Source organism: Idiotropiscis lumnitzeri, chromosome 2 (assembly GCF_059441095.1).
Source record: "Idiotropiscis lumnitzeri isolate Australia: NSW breed Sydney's pygmy pipehorse chromosome 2, RoL_Ilum_1.0, whole genome shotgun sequence".
NCBI lineage: Eukaryota > Metazoa > Chordata > Actinopteri > Syngnathiformes > Syngnathidae > Idiotropiscis > Idiotropiscis lumnitzeri.
The window spans coordinates 2,206,436-2,224,288 of NC_142392.1; the positions used below are offsets into that span (position 1 = coordinate 2,206,436).

The window sequence follows — 17,853 nt, forward strand, 5'->3', positions numbered from 1 at the left end:
CAGCAAGAATGATTAATGGTAAACAGTTCACAAAAGAGCGAAGGTCAGCACTCTAAAAAATGGGAATAAAAATTATTATTTTGGTTTTGATTTGATTTTCTGACATTTTGGAGTTTTCATGAATATTTCCTCTCGTTACTTTATTTCTCGATGATGTAAATGTGTGCCTATCAGTTGTTTATTGTAACTTTCTGTCTACTGTGTCAGATTAAAATCAACTGTATCTGTTTAAATTGACATTTTTTTCTATGTTCACATTTACATCTACTCTATTAAATATTCAATCACATCATTTATCGTTATCGTTGGACCAATATTTGTAGCACACAGACAATCAGACCAAATTTGGAAGAATCGGTTGAGAATTAAGGATTTTATGCCACTTTGTATGTCATGAATTGGTCCAAATTGTGCCAAAATCAATTTTAAAAAAATGTGATTCTATTTTTTTTTAAATCAAGGCTTCAATATTTGCCATTTCATAATACAAAGATTAAGAATTCTTTTCATGAGGCCCAAAATCCGTGGCAGCTCCGTGCACCTAAGAACAGGACTGCACACGAAGATGTACGGCCATGACGAGAAGTGAAGACATTTTTGAGGAAGACGGTCACGTGACTTTCGCTTTTGAAAAATGACACTTCTTCCCACCTCCCGACGCTTAAGGCCACTCCAGGACTGACGCACGTCTGTGTGTGTGCGCGTTTTGTATCGCTGCGTGCCATGTGGTGGTTCACGCAAGGTTTGTGCTTCTTGCCCGTCTTTTTGGTGGTGTGGTCCTCGAGTACTTTCATCGTGTCCTACGTGATCGCGCTGCTCCGACGTGACGTGGACGTGCTGTTCCCCTACATCAGGTGAGACGCGTTTCTCTCCGTTATCTCCACTTCTCACAAATCGCATTCCCTTGAAAAGTCGACTTTCGTTCGACGGGCGAGTTTAGTTTCGTTTTCTCACTTCCGTTGGCTGCGACCCAATCTCCTCCAACGCGTCAACTGTTACCGAGACTGCTCGTCGTTCGAGATTATTTATTTTTATTCGAATTGCGATAATAAACAAAACTCTCGAATAGTCCGCAGTGTTCCAGCTCCGTGTGTATTAAAGTTGTAACTGTAACGGAAAGGAAAAAAAAGTTTTATTTAACCATTTGTGGGGGAGAAAAAGTGATTTTGAATATGTGGCTGTTGTAAATTTGCAGTGACACAGGAGCAAACCCCCCCGAAAGCTGCATATTCGGCTTGATGACGTTTGTGTCAGCATGCGCAGGTATTCCACACGTACACGCACGCGCCTCAATGTTGATCTTTACATTTATATATTTTTTTTTCATTTTAGTGTCCTTACAGGACATTCCGATAACATCCTATCAACTATAAATCATAAACCTATATTTATATTTCTCTATATTTTATGAATGTATAATCATTTGCTGGCGTTGTTCAAAAGCATGTTTTTTTTTTCATTCATGAACATGAAACATTTTTACATGAGTTTTTTTTAATAAACTTTTTTTTGTTACGTAGTTATTCAAGTCATGCATTTATTTAAAAAAATACTGTACTGTAATTTTTGTATTCAAGTGCAATTTCTTTTAACAATTGCAGCTTCTTGTACTGTGGTGTACACTTTTGTTGTACGTCGCAGCTTGTTAGTCACACATTCCTGAGAACAAAGCAACAAGCGGTTTTGCAAATTAATCATGTTCTCTTTGGTCACACTTCCCACAAATGACTTCCGTTTTTGGAGGAAAACGAAAGGTGACTAAAAGGCTCAGGCACGACAACAAAACTGCACCTGAATATGTGTGCGTAGGCATGGCAACCATCTACGGCAGGTTTAAGTTTGTGGAGAAGCTGAGCGAGGAGAAGAGGGCAGTGAGCCCACGGCTGAACAAGACGGCGCTGGTGCTGGGAATGCTCTCCTGCTTGGGAATGTGTGTGGTGGCCACGTTCCAGGTGGAGGGTCGTCGTGGGCAACATCCACGCAAACAAATGCAGCTGGTTTTGACAGTCAAGTGGTCGGCTTTGATTGGCAGGAGACGACGGTGATGGCGGTTCACGACGTCGGGGCCTTGCTCTTCTTCATCACGGGCGTCTTCTACATCGTCCTGCAGTCCGCCATTTCCTACCACGCCTTCCCGTACGGCTCGTCTCTAGCTGTGTGTCGGGCGCGGATGGCTGTGGCTGTCATCGCCTCGTTGGCCTTCTTCCCAAGTATCCTTTTTTTTCTGGCTGTCAAAAAATGTTCCAAATATCCAAAACTTCACTTTGAAGGAAGGAAAAAGAAAACATGTTTCTAGCGGTTCATCACTTCCAATTGAAGTTAACGGTAAAACTGACACGAAAAGGGACATATTTTCAAATCCTTGGACGTTTGAGCAAACCATTTAACTGGCATATGCAAGCTTATTGCTAACGTATAATAAAGTCCAGGCTTGGATTGGCTAACAGAAATTAGCATCAATGTCACAGTAAATACAATAAAATACAACTTATGTCTATCTTCAAACAACTGCTACATTAAAAGGAAAACATTAATTTAAAAAATGTGCAAAAACTGTTGATATCCGAAACAGACAAACTTAGCAAACGTAGTTCTTCAAAATGATAACTACAGCATGTGGAACAAATGCAACGCACTTACTTTGGCGCTTGAGGGAACACAAGAAGTCGTTTGTGATGACATTTCCCTTCCATCTCTGCTGAAGAAATTGGTGGTCGGCTTGCAAGTGTGAGCTGTCTCCAAGGCACCACAGTGAGCACGCTTCAAAATGCACGCGTTTCGATCTTAGGTCATTACATTCTATTAGTTCACCACTAGATGGCACTCAATTCTACTTACTGTACCTTTAACACAAGAAGCGGGATATTTTTTTCTGCTTTGTCAAAACAAATATCCATTTAGTTAGGGACCTTATCGGCTTTTTTTCTTCGATTAAATTGTATGTCTTACGGTAGAGCTTAGTACTGCCCACCATGTTGAAGCAGAATGCGGGACCACACTGAGCATGGCCTGCTCCAAATTCAGACTTGCCTGTAGCACAGTGCAGGATTAGTTCACCTCAAGATTGAAAAGTCAGTTTTGGTTTTTTTTCGGGGGTTTTACAGCGACATGGTAACCGGATCTTTCTTCCATACAAAGTCATGGTCTCCGATGTAGTCATTTTCCATGTAAAATGTTTTCCCTTGACAGCTGATCCCCCAAGCTGCCATTTGTGCATTTTTCGTGAAGCAGAGGGACCTGCACAGAGACGCGGGAAGCGAGGTGGGTGGCAAGGATGACCGTCCCAGCCAGACCCCCCTCACCCCCGCCCCCCAACCCACCTCCACCTTAAAGTTGTGTTCTTGGATATTTTCAGGACTATCCGTTCCACGTGGCCAGCGCCGTGTGCGAATGGATCGTGGCCTTCAGCTTCGTCTGCTTCTTCCTCACCTACATTGACGACTTTAAAGTCAGCCTCGCACCTTTGTACTTCTTTTTAAACGCCGTTCGATCATGGTTAACGGTGTCTTTCTTATCTCCTTGTCGCGCAGCTGTTTACCTTGCGAGTGAAGACCGAGATGGGTTAGAGGAGAGCTAACCACACTTCCTGTGGCATTTCACGCGCTGCTGCACAGCCTCACGTCCGCGGAGAAAACATTTGCACTTTGCTCCACTCTTGCGACATGACGGCAGCAAAAAATTTGATATGAGAAGCGGACGCATGATTGACGTGAATTGTGGTCACATGACGCTGAGCCACTTATCTTTACACCGTTCTCCAGGTTGACGGTGTTACTGTCATTGACTGAAAGCACTCTTAACATTTCATGTTCTTGTTTTGATATTTATACTACTCAAAAGTAGTGCAGTGAAATTTTAGCACTATAACTTTTACAGGTAATTTTGTTTCATAACTTTATGTGAGTAGAGAAGAAGTTATACATTCATATAATTTCACAAGGAATTAATCAGTATTGCTGTTATCCATCATGGTGGGGAAAATGGGACCATGATGAAAAGTATTCATAGGATTGTTAATGCACCACTGCTGAGAAACAATAAAGGCACTTTTTACATTTAAAAATATATATATATGCATATGGTTTTGGGTGTTTATGTTGTGTTTTTAAAGTCTTGTGTGAGCAATCTGTTGGTTTTGTTAAAAATAGCAACAACAATGTTATCAATCACTTTTTGTTGCAAATCTGTGATCTTTGTCACCCCCTTGTGGTGCAAAACCATTACATTGTCAGTGTCTTTACTTTATATATTTTGAAATACTACTTTTAGAGGATGAGCACAAAATGCAGGTGGATATCGAAAAATCTACTTGCTGCGTCTTCACCACATGGCTGGCCAGCGCAGGAACTTCCACGGTGGCCTTACCACGGCTGTCAGGACATTTGTCAGTCACTGAAGGCATCCAGTTGTGCTCCTCACCGCCCTTGTCTCTATTTGCAGGACAGCGTCACGTTAAAGGGCAGGAAAGGCAACACTGGCCACTTTTTATAAGGTCTAAAACACATCCCCTAGAGTTGAAGGCACTCTACTGACCTTTTTTGAGACTCCTAGGAGATTTCTTCCAGGATACTCCACAGCTGCGTGGTCACGTCTCCAAAACGGGCCCCCTTTATGACTCCCTTGAGCTTAGGAAGTTGTCCCTCGGCAACTCTCACCTCTTCTCGCGCACTGAACAACGCAAACTCCGCATTAGCTCTTTGGCGACGTGCTGATTGCTGGTCCAGTAGTTGCAATATATATTTTGTGAGATGAGTCCTCAAACCTTGGCCACCTAAACACAAAAGTCTGTATGTGATTTTTTTTTTAATGGCAAAAAGCAACAATTGATTTTCTTTTCAGAATGGCAGGAACATAAACAATGGAGCAACAACCCATGTCTTAAACTGTTAATGTTGAACTGTAAAACGTAACACTGCCATTAGATCGCGTTTAATAACAAGTTTAACATGTTAGCTTGAGACCAACCTTCACTATCCAACGTTGAGATTTCTCGTCCACCGGACAATCACCGAATGTTACAGTCAATGGACGAACGGTTTTAAAAGCATTATTTTAAAAAACAAAAACCTCTGCATGGACCGTTAGGAATATGTTCACAACACAAAAACTGTCTAGGATTTTGAATGCTCCGTCGACATTATTTTAAAACAGTTAGCGCTCAATTAAGCCGCGACCCGGAAGAGAAAACCTAACCGGGGAAAAAACGGAAACGAGGAATTGTTTTTTTTTTGTTTTTTTGTTTTGTTTATTTATTCTAATAAATCTGGCAATAAACCTTCCCGTCCGAGTGACAACGTCAAATGTATAAAGTAGGTTTCGAGTTGATGACGTCAGGTGTGCAGGTCCGGAGCGGCCCGCAGCAGACGTCCACAAGGTGGCAGCACCTCCCCGAAGCTCCAGGCCGCCCTGTCCACAAGTGGTACCCAGCAACCTGGCTCGTCTGCGGCCGCCTGGCTCGCCCACAGTGCTGGTGAAAGTAATCCCTGCGCCTCGAGGCTTGTCATTTTCCCAGTTTGGTGCGCGCGGGTGGTTTGTCGTCTGTGGTTTGTCGCTCTGCGCGCGGACCAGGAGGAGACGCTCCCGGGTGGGATGGACGTGACGGTCCGTGCTGTGTTTGGTCCCAGACACGCAACTAAATGCCCTGCGGTCGCGCATTCCAAAACTCCTCCAGAACTTCCTACAGACAGCCGCGACCACAATATCAGATCCTGCCATGCCAGCTCTGCCGTCACAACAACACACAGAAATATGTTTACAATGTCACAACATAATTGTCTGCTGACTTAATAACAATTAAGTTATGTATTTTTATTATTTATTTTTGCTCGAATAACAGGAAATGATAGTATGTCCTCATTAAAGCTCAAATGACTGATGAGAAAGAAAGTAAAACTGCTGGATCTGAATATTACTCTTGTTCGGTGCTTTATATGCAAATAAAGGGGATTTAGTCAAAAGGAGCACATTTTTTGAGGTAACTGTATAAATAAAAAAAATGCAAATGAGATATCTGCAAGAACTGCTAAACCCCAAAAGTTTGAGATCCGCTATTATTTGATTTCCTGAAGCCGTCTGTAAAAAGACAACGAGGAAGTCTTGAGTTGACATGTTTTGTTGCCACCTGTTGCACGAGGCAAAGCTGGCCAAGCGCCTCTGCAGCCTCATTGGCAGCGGCAATGTCATCAGCGGCCTCCGTTTCAGTTTGTTGTTGGAAGTGGTCAGGATGCTGTTTCCCCCTGCGAATGAATACCATCATTATGTTGTGTGCGGTGGCGGTGCTGAGTGGTAGTTTGCGTAAAGGGGGAGCGGAGGGGGGTTGCAGCGGGGGTTTCCTCGCCTTCCTGGGCCTCTGCCCTTATATGGCCGTTCCGCTGTTGTCATTTAGGTTCCGCGCAAACGCTGCGCTTTACGTCGTCATCACCCTTGGAAAATCTTTTCAGTTTCTTCTCTGTTATTTACGCCACACATTCTTCAGCCTTTCGGGTATCCGGCGCGCCGGTGAAGCGATTCCGAGTCGTAACCCCGGCGTGACCTTCCATTGTCGCATGTCCCGATAGAGTCGGCGGCGAAAGTGGGCAGACACACGTGTCAATCGGTGGCTTCCGGAGTTTTGTTTTCCGAAGTCTCGTCTTGTTAAGTACATACTTTTCCCGCAAGGCGAATTGCTAGGGACGTAATAAGTCGTTTGGGCTTGCAATCGCACACATTTCGGACAGAAAGTGCTTCCACTGCAAACAGCGCACGTTGCTTAGCGAGGCTTTTTAGGGGAGGCGTTCAGGTGCATCACTTGACTAGGGTGATGATTTTTTTTTTTTTTTTTAAGATTGATTCTCCATGAAAACCGAGACCAGCTCAGAGTTCACGGCCACGCTCCAGAAAACTTCCAGATGCTCAATTGTGACTTGATGGACATGTTTAGCATTCCTGGATGTCAGGCTTGTGTATTTTTTTTTTTACATTCGGTAAAATCCGTTTGGAGGATGCTTGCTAAATGCGTCCGTGTCGTTTCCCGGTGAAGGCCATCGATCTGCCCGAACTGCATCCTCGGTGCTGCAATGCAGTCACAAAGCTTCAGGTGGGGTGTCCTGACGCCTCTTGGACACTAGAGGGAGACAGTCGAGAGGTCGAGCACCAATCAGGATGGAGTCAGTTTTCTTTTTTTTTTTTTTAAGCGGTTTGGATAATAGATTGATGGAAGTTCTGGCGTCTGTATGACTGAATTAAAAAGACAACTTTTTCTGCACAACTCAAACAACTTTTTCACTCATTCCTAAATATCATTTGTTAGTTGCTCTCCAAAACGGGCGTCGTGCCAAAACCTTTGATTAACTCTCGGGCCGGGTGTGGATTTCATCCGGCAGAGGCCGTGACAGAAATAAACGGTCTGATCTTTGTTGTGCTGGCTGAGTGACAGCTCATCCCTCTTCTCTTCTCTTCGCTCGCTCGCCTCCACGACTCTCCATTCCCACTCGGCCTTGATCCGCCGCCGCGCTCTTTTCATCCTGCGGGGTGAGAACGCGAAGAGCGGCGGGGCAAATGTGCCAGCCGGATTCCTCGCATTCTCCCGAGCCGGCTCGGCCCCGGTGTTGGGTTCCCGTCAGGGGGCAGGAGGAGCCGGCCGGGGGGCCGAAATCGGCTGACGACTCAGCAGCTGACACCTCCTGTGATCTCTGCCTCTTCCCACCGCCGTAAAGCAAATCATCGACGTTTGCCACTGAGCGCCAGGTGTTCCACTTTTCGACCAAGTGGTCCGGTTCACTTCAGGGCTTCCTTTCGAGGCGAAAAAAAAATGCTTTGCCACCAGATTGTGGCATCTTGGTGTCACGGAACTATGTCGAAGTGAATCGTGGAGTTTCATTTAGACCAAAGGAGTGCTTTGGCACCATCTTGTGGTCACTTCAACAACCTTAAATTTGTGTTGTTGCTTTCTATTTCAAGAATGCAAGTTTGACTGTTGGTGAGCATTTCACCAATCGACACACAGCATTGTGTTTAGCTCCGCCCATTAGGTACCTCGCCACTGCAGCACGGATTAAGAATTGGATAATTTCGCTTTGATGACACTTTTGAATGACATCTTAAACCGTGTCAAGGTGAGCCTGCGATGACGTCAGTCCAAGAGTGGTCAGGTTAGTCGTCGTAGTCGTGTTGCATTCAAGGACACCAATCTGCTGCGTCACAAGCGACAAAAGTCACCTCCACCTTGCTGAGTCAGCTGCTGCTTCCCGATTTGGCAACGGACACCTCCGCAAGGATGGATGCACCCTTGCGGAGGTATCGTTACCGGGAAACACTCGCACCGCAGTTGCAATCTCGATGCCGAGGCTTAAAAAAAGATCTTGTGTCGAAACTTTTATTTATTTATAAGAGGCAGATCAGTTTTTTTTTTTTTTTTCCAGCTGCTGAATTAAACAACAGCTGACTCAGCAGGAATCACAAGCCAAGCAGGCCGCTCACCGTTTAGTCATCGTGTAACGCCGTTCCGCCTATTTCTTTTTTATTTATATTGATCATCGCATTGCTGCAACCTGAACGTAGCATCCGATTTGATGAATATTAACTGATAACAAAACTGCTCAAAGGAATTTCCCCGATTTAGAAAATACTATTTGTGTCTTAAACTTGAATTATTATTCTTTCTGCTATTGTCTGCCTATGTCAAGCATTCTGATGTCATTCCGGCGAAATTGCAGCTGCTGGGCCAATATCTCCTCTTAAAGCCCCACTTAATCAGGCGCTCATTGCATTGGATCCACTTACTTACACTTTCATAATGGCTCATTGATTGTCTGCGTGCGTGCACTAAATGGATGCTATAATTGCAACCGAGACAGCTGACCCCATCAGTCCGTCAAATGTCGTCACGATGCTCTGACTAGTCAACTCAAGATGGTTTACTTAATCATTCCCCGTCTCGGTTTTGCTTGCGTGTGTTTGACAAGCTAACGAGCGGCGGCATCGACGTCCCCCCCAGGTGCTCATTAAAAGCGTCCGCTCGGCATCGATTCACGTTTCATTTGTCAATAGGGTGGCTTCTTTTTTTGCAAATTCAGGCGTTCGGTGGCCTTGTGCAAAGCTGGCAAAACGAAACGCTTGCATCACTAAAAAAAAAAAAAAAAAAAAAAAATCTGTCATTTAAAAATGACCCTTTGGATGGATAAGTGAGATTTTAGGTTGATGGTTCAGGAGCACTGTCTTGGTTGCTATGGCGATGGTGCAAGCTATGACCTGGGAATATTCTCCAGCGTTCTCCCATGGGATGGAACCAAACGTACGTGTCTATTACCCACGATTGCACCTGCGCTGCCGTATCTCTCTCATATATATATATATATAAATATATATATATAAATATATATATAAATATATATATATAAATATATATATATAAATATATATATAAATATATATATATAGTGTGTGGCCACAAACATCCGGTCTAAATTAGGCAGTCATGACCTCCGTCCCCAATTTGGGCTACAGACACCGTATCCGTCCTCCCATTCCGTTCTACAATTGCAACACCAATGAATGTCAAACACACGAAACTAATACACCCACTCCACCCCCCACGCATCACCCCCCCCCCCCCACCCAGAAACCACCCCCCCACCCTGGTCTCCCGTGTCACATCAATGTCGCCAGAGGAAAACAGAAAGACGACCGGGGTGCTCTCCACTGTAAAAGCATTCAGTGTCAGATTAGGCATTTTAATTATGAACATTTCGAGTCTGTACTTTAACTTCCTGGCATATTACCACAACCAAGTAGGGTTTATTCACTAAAAATTTGAGGCTCATGTGACGCAATGCTGCCCCCTGCGGCACAATGTCGCACGGTTCTTGCCTGCAGATATATTCGGTTTTATTTTGAAAGTCATCCGAGGAAACTGTCCCACTCATGATATGTTCTTGCTTGGCTCGGGTGTGAAGGTGCAGAACCCCCCCATCGTGCCCATCACAAGTGCCTCTCCGGGACTCTTGGAGAGCCCCCACCCCCACCACCGCCCCCCCCCCCCTCTCTCGTTATCCCTTCTTGTCCTCTTGCCATCTTCCACTCGTGACTCAGTGTTTGGGGTGCAGTGGGGGTCTGCAGCGGTGATGTCACGCCGCTGAGGCAAGACAGCGTCAGGGCCAAGGTGAGTTAGTCAGCTCGCCTGCGCTGCGGAGTCCCTCCACTGGCCGGCGTTGCTTGCGAACGAGGCGGCGAAAGATGCTCATCGCCGGCGGCGCCACTCCAAGCTCGGACACGCTTCTTCCCGCTCGGATCCCGGACCATGGCGCCTTGAGCCGCCTCCCCCGCCCCGCCAACAGTCTCCGCCGCCGCCGCCGCCGCGATGTCACAGGACGACAGGAAGTAGGACGAGGTGCGTTTCTCGGGCAGGTGTCCGCGTGCCCCCCACGGTCGCATGGCGGCTGCGGCAGGGCGCGTGCGCAGCATGACGCTGCCGGCCGCGCTACTACTCTGGACTTGCTTGTGGGGGGTGGTCGCCCCGAGCAGCAGCGGGGCCAACGGCACTGAGGTGGAGAGGCGCTGGGAGACGCTGTTCTCGCGCTCCTACCTGGGCCTGGCCGGCGGGCGGGCGCAGCCCAGCTGGCAGAGCGACTACCTACGGGGCGTCAGGCGGGTGCGTCGCCTCTACTGCAACGTGGGCATCGGCTTCCACCTGCAGGTGCTGCCGGACGGCAGGATCGCCGGCGCGCACCTCGAGGACCCGCACAGTGAGTTAATCGGAGTCCGCTTGCGCGTAAAAAGGGTGGCGCGCGTGCAGCCGGCGCACCTGCGCTCAAGATGACGATGAGGATGGTGATGGTGATGCTAACGGGACTCTTCTTCAGGTCTCATCGAGATCTCCAGCGTGGAGCGAGGAGTGGTCAGTCTGTTCGGTGTCAAGAGCGAGATGTTCGTGGCCATGAGCCGCAGGGGGAGGCTCTACGCCACCGTAAGTGCGTGTGCGTGTGCGCATTCGCGGGCAGCCATAAGAAAACACGTGCATCGTGTGTGTCCTTCCTGCACCAAAATTAATCAAGTACCACCAAAATCCAAACCCATGTGACCCATATTTATTATGTGCTTGACTCCATAAATTACAAACTGAAAATAAATTGTAGTTCACGACCTACCCTAAATAAATCTTTCAAACTTAGGTGTCCGCGGAGATGCCTGATGGCAACTTGTCTTACAGTTCAAGAGCGGTTTTGCAAGCAGCCTTGCCTCCCTTCCCCCTTTCACAACCTGCTCTGGGATGAGCCCAAAATGGCGACTTTACGAGTGTCGTTGTGTTATTAATATTCTGGCACGCCGAGGCGTCGCATGTCCAAATGTTCCCACGTATTTGTTTTTTATTTTAGGGAATTAACGCTCACGACAGATATACAAAGAGGCCGTAATTGCCTGACTTCGAGACGACAAATAAGAACTTTCAAGGATATAATAATTTACTTTGAGCTCCAAATTATTCGAACAGTTGAAAACATTGTAAATCATGTTCTTTTGTGTTTCGATCAGGGTTCTGACAACAATACTGAGACCTTCTTGTGTGTGTCTTTCTTTCTTAGAGGCTGTTTGGCGACGAGTGCAAGTTCAGGGAGACGCTGCTGGCCAACAATTACAACGCCTACGAGTCTTTTGTTTACAAGGGCTTCTACGTGGCCCTCAACCGGCACGGGCGGCCGCGGCGAGGCGACAAGGCCAGCACCGCCGCCACCGGCACGCACTTCCTCCCTCGGTTGTGACTGACGCCGCCGATTTGCACATGCAGATTAGTTTTTTTCCCTTCCAGGTAACGCCGTGTCGATGGCAATGAACTGCGCAAATGTTGATGGAAATGTATATGTATATTTGGAGAGCTATCTTTGTATATTTATGCCATACTGTGCTGCTTTCGGGGCCTTTGCTGCTCTCACTTGGTGCTTGCTCGGCTACACTTTATGGACACGCCTCTTAAATCGATCTCTTGACAAATCTGGCCAACTCTACAAAACGGTGCGCAAAACACAAAAGCATTTGCTGTGGCCAGAACATGCACAAAAACTCCACACAGTCGCACTCCACAAATCACTCGTGTCTCAATACAGTGGTGCCTTGAGATACGAGTGACCCGGCTCACAGGTTTTTCCAGATACGAGCTGTCGTTTGGACGAATTCTTTTACTTTGACTTGCAAGCAAAATCTTGACGTTGCCAAGCCCACTTGACGTCCACGGTCAAATCAAACTAAACAAATAGCATAATAATAATAATAATAATACGCTTTGTCAGCGTCGCTAAATGCTGTTAGCAACAATGCAAAATGCCATCGACAGGTTACGGATATTTTACCACAAACGGTGGAGCAACACATGTAGACCGAAAATATAACAACGTTCGCAGCAAATGTTCTTCAACCTGCAAAGAATAGCATCACCTGCAGCTTACTGAGTGGCTGTAACCGTCTACGTATATCTGTACGTCTGTAGAATAGTGCCCTCATGTGGCCAGGGCACACACACACCAGAAGGAGCAGCACAATGTCCATGAAGTGTGGCAAAAACATTTTTTTTTTTTTTTTTTTTTACATTCTACTTAATGATTTCAATAGTGTATGTTTTTATAAAGTACAACATCTTAGCGTGCTTTAAGAGTGTCTTAAGTTACAAGCATGGTCACTGAACAAATTGAACTTGTTTCTCAAGGCACCTTAGTCCATATCGTGTATGTCGCTGACACGGACGGAGGATGGGCGTATGTGCTTAAAAGGGTCTTTATTTACCTCAAAGCACCCGAGTTCGAGATGAAGGATGCATGGAACAAGCTTGAGCGTGCGTGCGTGACTGTCTTTAAATGCACTACTTTTGCTGTACGATTTAAAAAGGTGCCTTGGCGCTCCCACTCGAGGCCCCCTTCAACGTGCATGTAAGAGACACCCGGGTGAGGCAAAAAATAGGAATGACGATCCCGAGCGGGCCTCAAGGAAGGGCGGGGGTGGTTAGAGGAGGGAGTCTATCTCTGGTTCTTTGCGCTGTAATTAGATCGATTAAGTCATTTACAATCGGAAGGGAGCCCAATAAAACGCAGAGCGAGACCTCCGTACTGTAGCTTCAATGTGAAGAGAGTGGGACCTCCAAAGTCCAACCCGATATTTGACACTAGTTGACTTCCAAGTTGGCGTCAAAACCGCGTTCCCATGCGGCCCGTCATCCCACAGCCTCACTTCATTCGCTTCATTTGCCACCTCAACCTCTCCCCGAGCACGAGAGGAGGGTGAGTGGGAAGGAGAAGTGGTAGTAAAACAGGCCAAAATTCAGACATCGGCATGATTAATATTAATGATAATGACAATAAAGTCAGACTACTTGCCCCCGTGCGGTCGCGCAACGAAATTGCGGTCATTTCCATGCTTTGTCACGCTGCGGTTAGCGCCATGCTAATTTTGTTAGCATCTGCTTGGAAACACTTTTTAGCATCTCCAATTGATTAGGTGACTCATACTGGACACCATTTTATGTGGTGCTGGGACTTTGGGGGTTCCACTGTATACAATATGTCGCTAAAATGTTAGCGCACACGTTAGCAGCTGTTGCATGTGACGTCCGACTAACAAAAACACACATGCACACAAAAAGTTCCAAAAATGAATTGAGGAGCTTTTATAGAAGGAGACACATCATCAAATTGTGGCCTCAATGTTTGTTTCGGTGTGTGAGGTGGTGAGAGCGCAAGTGCCCTTGGCCTTTTCCCCAGTAAGTGTGTGTGCATTTGTGAGTGTGTGTGTGTGTGTGCGTGCGTGCGTGCGTGCACTGCAGTAGCAGCCAGCAGCTCTTTCTCCGCTTTCAATGCAGCTCGGAACAAGTGGGTCGCTTCGCATGCAGGATGCAGTCAAGGACAATGCGGAAAAATGACCGCGTTGCATATTCTTTTTCCTGCTAAACTCGTCGGGTCTGGATGAATTGTACTAGCAATATTCACAACAAAGATCTTTGTGCAAAATTGTCTTGCACCAAACTGCGTTGTCCTTTCAATGCACACAGCAGGCAGCAAACTATCGTCGGGCAATATTGACGACAAACTTGCCCTTAGCCAAACTCCACTGCCTTTCTATTTATTCCATTTTCATTTTTACAGCACCCTGTTTAAGCGGCAAACTACTTGGGTGTCAGTTTACTGCTCACCCTGCTGTTTGCCTCCAAATTACTACAGCCTCATATTCCACATGCTTAACATATACGGTTCAATGCAGTCATCATACCCGTCTAAAGAGAGGGGTTCTCTTGCAGCGTCCACCTCTTTTCACCTCTAGCTCTCCCCCAGAGCTTCCACTATCACCATTGGCAACTTGTTTGTGAATGCACAATCCCAAAAAAAAATGTCTTCAATAAAAGCATCTGGATCCAAAAGTGTGAAGCTTTGCCAATCCAAATTTGTCCTCGCCAGCCGAATTTTCACCGTATTGTTTGCATGAGCGCCTTCACTTGCTGCCTTAGTTTGACTAAAGCTTAAAACAAAAAAAAACCTCACTGACTGTGGAGAAAGCAAAGCGAGTTGGAGTCTTCTTATTTTTGTACGTATGTGCTGTGCACAGCAGTCCACTGTATTCCTCAAATAACAATAAAAACTTTGGAACAACTCACTGCTGCCCCTAGTGTCCACTCAGAAGAGTTACACCCATGCCTCATTTCAACTCGCGTTCAATTTTAATTTGAAAACAATAAAGAAGGATTCAAAGCACGCAAATCTTAAAAAAACACTCGAGAAACTTCCACTCATCGAGATCAACGTAGTCACATGTCAAGTCACCGAAACGGATTTAAATGTTCACAATCACATATTTTTTCCTGGACCCAAACCAGTTGCTCAAATTGCCAGCTAAATTGCATGATGAAGTTGATCTTACCTGTCTGTGGCTTTTTGCAATGACGATGGAAGAGGTTCGACGTTGTCCTTGTCGTGTTTTCGTTCCGTGAGCTGCATCGCATTTTGTCTCCCTATTTTTGTCAACGTCGTGCACAAAATAATCCATTAATTCAAATGAATATTCCTCCAAATTGGTGGCACGCTAGGGGTGTTTACTTTTTTTTTCCTGACATAACTTTATTTAACAAATGTAAATTATACACGTGTGACGTTGACGTCAACCACGCAAGCCAGTCACATGTCCTAAAACAAGCCAAGTCACATGACCCAGTCTCGCATCTTTGGCACATTGTGATTAAAACATGCACAAACAAAGAAATACTGGATTCTGTAATCAATAAAATAAAATACAGAAGAATAAAGTCAACATGAGTCATGTTCAGAAGGGACATAAACTTTGTTTAACCCTACCAACTTGAATTTCATATGTCGTCCACAGCAATAAAATTATTTAGTTTAAAATGAGTTAGTATCATTAATATTGAATCCAAAGTTATCATCTACAACATGAACAAAAAGAATAATAAATAATTGATGCTACTTTTGGGGAACTGTACATTGTATATGAAGTGAAAATTTCAATGCAACAATTTTCATTGGAATTTTAAATTGGAAAACAAACAAATAATAGCTTTGCCGGCCTTGCATTGAACCCCAGCCTAAAGATGTAAGTAAAAACAACTCGGCATTTTAAAGTTATTGTCGTACGGCAACAAAAAGTTTTATTTACATTGTAGCAATGAGGGATGGCGCCCTCTGCTGGCTAACCAGGGCAAATGTTGGTCAGGTGCGTAGAATCTCTTTTTTTTAAAACAGCAAGTTAAATTATACTTCAAATGGTGTATTTGTTTATTTAGCCACCGGAATACATTTCTTGTGTTGGGTGGGCAGGGAAGAGTAAAAAAAACAAGCCTTTTCCAAAAAAAGAGCACCAACAACATGTGCGGTGACCCGGGCCGCGGGTCTAAACACGCCCAGGTGGAAGTGGCCCTTCCGCCGCTGCAAAGCCGCACATCTGCGTTGGTGGAAGGATGCGAGCAGTTTGCAGGGGTGGCGCGCGAGGGCTTTCTTAAATAGCATCCTTCTCGCAGCCCAGCTCCAGAAGGCTCCCATGATGCGCCTCATGGCAACTGTCCGCTCCGGGATGGAGGAGGCCACGCAGCGCCACCGAAGCCGCCAAAGCCGCCGAAGCCGAAGCGTGCCAGCCTGGATGCTCGCTCTCGCCTTCCTGCAGGGCGGCTACGCGGCGCCCAACTCGTCGCCCCTGGTGGGCTCCAACTGGGGCAGCCCACGGAGGTTCGTGCACCTGCAGACCTCCACCGAGCTCAGCAACTTCTACCTGGAGATCAAGCTCGACGGCAGCGTGCGCAGAAGCCCCAGCAAGAATCCGTACAGTTCGTGTCACGTGTTCGTCTCTCGTCCGTGTTTTTGTTGTTTTGCGTGGTGTTGATGTCGTTGCGTTTGGCTGCGCACTCGCAGGCGTCATCATGCTGAAGGCGGACACCAGGGAGCGCGTCGCCATCCTCGGCGTGAAAAGCAGCCGGTACCTGTGCTTGGGGCTGGACGGGATCCCCTTCACCTCGGTGAGTCATCTTCATCCTCCTCATCCTCATTCGTTATCAGCTCTACGCACGCATGTCGACCGTCACTGTTGTGCTGTTTTACGCACAAAGTTTCACTCCATTGGCGACATTGTGCGCTTTCTCTCCCACGCACGCACGCACGCACACACGCAGGTCGTGTGTTTGCGCGACGACTGCGTGTTCGAGCACAGACTCCTGGAGAACAACCGCGACGTCTTCTACTCCATCCGCACCGGCATCGTGCTCAACATGGAGGGCTCCCGGCAGGTGTTCGCCGCCGGCCACAACTTGCCGCCCACCGCGCTCTTCCTGCCCAAAAGCAGCACGGTGCCCCTGGAGCGCCTCCTGCTGCACCGGGAGAGGCGCAACCGACCGCCGGGAGAGCCCTCTTCCGCCGCCGACACCACCCCCGCCCGTACCGGGGAGGGCTCCGACTCCCGGGCCGTGCCGGAGGACGACGCGGAGCAGGAGCTGCTGGAGCCCGGCGACGACGGCGCCAACGTGTCCCGGGAGTTGTTCCGCGAGCCGCCGGCCCACGATCCGTGGAGCGTGCATTCCTCTAACCCTTCCAGCCCGCGCGGCGGCGGCGGCAACGTGGGATGACCGGATGCGCATGCGTGTGAGTGAGTGAGCGAGCGAGTGAGTGAGTGACCACCACAACAGCATTAAAAAAAAAACAACAACAGTTTGTATATTTTCCTTTATTAGCGTTAACTTGAAGTGCCCTTTTTTGCACATGTTGGACTTTTACTCAAATACATCATCATGCACACCCATAAAATTATCATATTACGCCATTAAATATATTTTACATTTCTATTTTTACATTTTTTAAATCAAATTTTAAACCAAATATAGAGGATTTATTTATTCAAATATTTTAACGAATTGTAATTTATGATATTTATACACGCCTGTATATTTCATTTGAAAATGATGCTTTGAATGTGTTTGTTCACTGTGGGACCAAATAAATTGCCAAAGAAAACGTGTTCAGTTCAAGTGATGATTCCTCCAATGCACCAATGCACTATTTGTCTGTATTTTTCGACTACTTTTTTTAACGTACAAATGCATTCTGTGAACAGAAAAGCAAAAAAATGCACTCGGTTAACAGAAAAGCAAAAAAAATAAGGGAAGCAATCAGTAAAAGTAAACGCTTTGATCTTCTTCAAACACGCACGATGTCGAGTGATAAAGTTAACATCATCCTAACAACAACAAAAAACCGAACAATGAAGTCAATATTCAACGAGAATATAAACTTCCTGTTTTATACCAAGATTACGTTGACCGTGATGTCTTCTCGGTCGCCCTCTTGTGGCAACAAAATGCACATACAGAGAAAAGAAAGAGTAAATGTGCTTTCACTTGTATAG

The 17,853-nt window shown here is 46.3% G+C and overlaps 3 protein-coding genes and 1 long non-coding RNA gene across 4 annotated transcripts; 3 read left to right on the forward strand and 1 right to left on the reverse strand.

Moving 5' to 3' along the window:
- Positions 1–595: 595 nt before the first annotated feature.
- On the forward strand, positions 596–4,065 carry dram1 (DNA-damage regulated autophagy modulator 1). The gene is made up of 7 exons (XM_088288226.1): positions 596–854; positions 1,196–1,263; positions 1,810–1,952; positions 2,033–2,210; positions 3,203–3,261; positions 3,356–3,448; positions 3,531–4,065. Exons 1-7 carry the CDS (start codon positions 724–726, stop codon positions 3,564–3,566), a joined length of 708 nt encoding a protein of 235 aa, XP_088144352.1. The 5' UTR covers positions 596–723; the 3' UTR covers positions 3,567–4,065.
- On the reverse strand, positions 1,489–5,150 carry LOC148341180 (uncharacterized). The gene is made up of 5 exons (XR_015842016.1): positions 4,966–5,150; positions 4,534–4,771; positions 4,310–4,430; positions 2,641–2,736; positions 1,489–2,228 (listed from the first exon to the last, which is right to left on the reverse strand). It is a non-coding gene; the product is annotated as an uncharacterized LOC148341180 (long non-coding RNA).
- Positions 5,151–10,037: 4,887 nt separating this feature from the next.
- On the forward strand, positions 10,038–14,607 carry LOC148341181 (fibroblast growth factor 6-like). The gene is made up of 3 exons (XM_088287829.1): positions 10,038–10,721; positions 10,839–10,942; positions 11,559–14,607. The coding sequence occupies exons 1-3, from the start codon at positions 10,409–10,411 to the stop codon at positions 11,733–11,735; spliced, it is 594 nt and encodes a 197-aa protein (XP_088143955.1). The 5' UTR covers positions 10,038–10,408; the 3' UTR covers positions 11,736–14,607.
- A 1,252-nt stretch (positions 14,608–15,859) lies between these two features.
- Positions 15,860–17,258, forward strand: LOC148341182 (fibroblast growth factor 23-like). Its single transcript, XM_088288371.1, has 3 exons — positions 15,860–16,285; positions 16,371–16,474; positions 16,628–17,258. The coding sequence occupies exons 1-3, from the start codon at positions 16,003–16,005 to the stop codon at positions 17,075–17,077; spliced, it is 837 nt and encodes a 278-aa protein (XP_088144497.1). The 5' UTR covers positions 15,860–16,002; the 3' UTR covers positions 17,078–17,258.
- Positions 17,259–17,853: the final 595 nt, after the last annotated feature.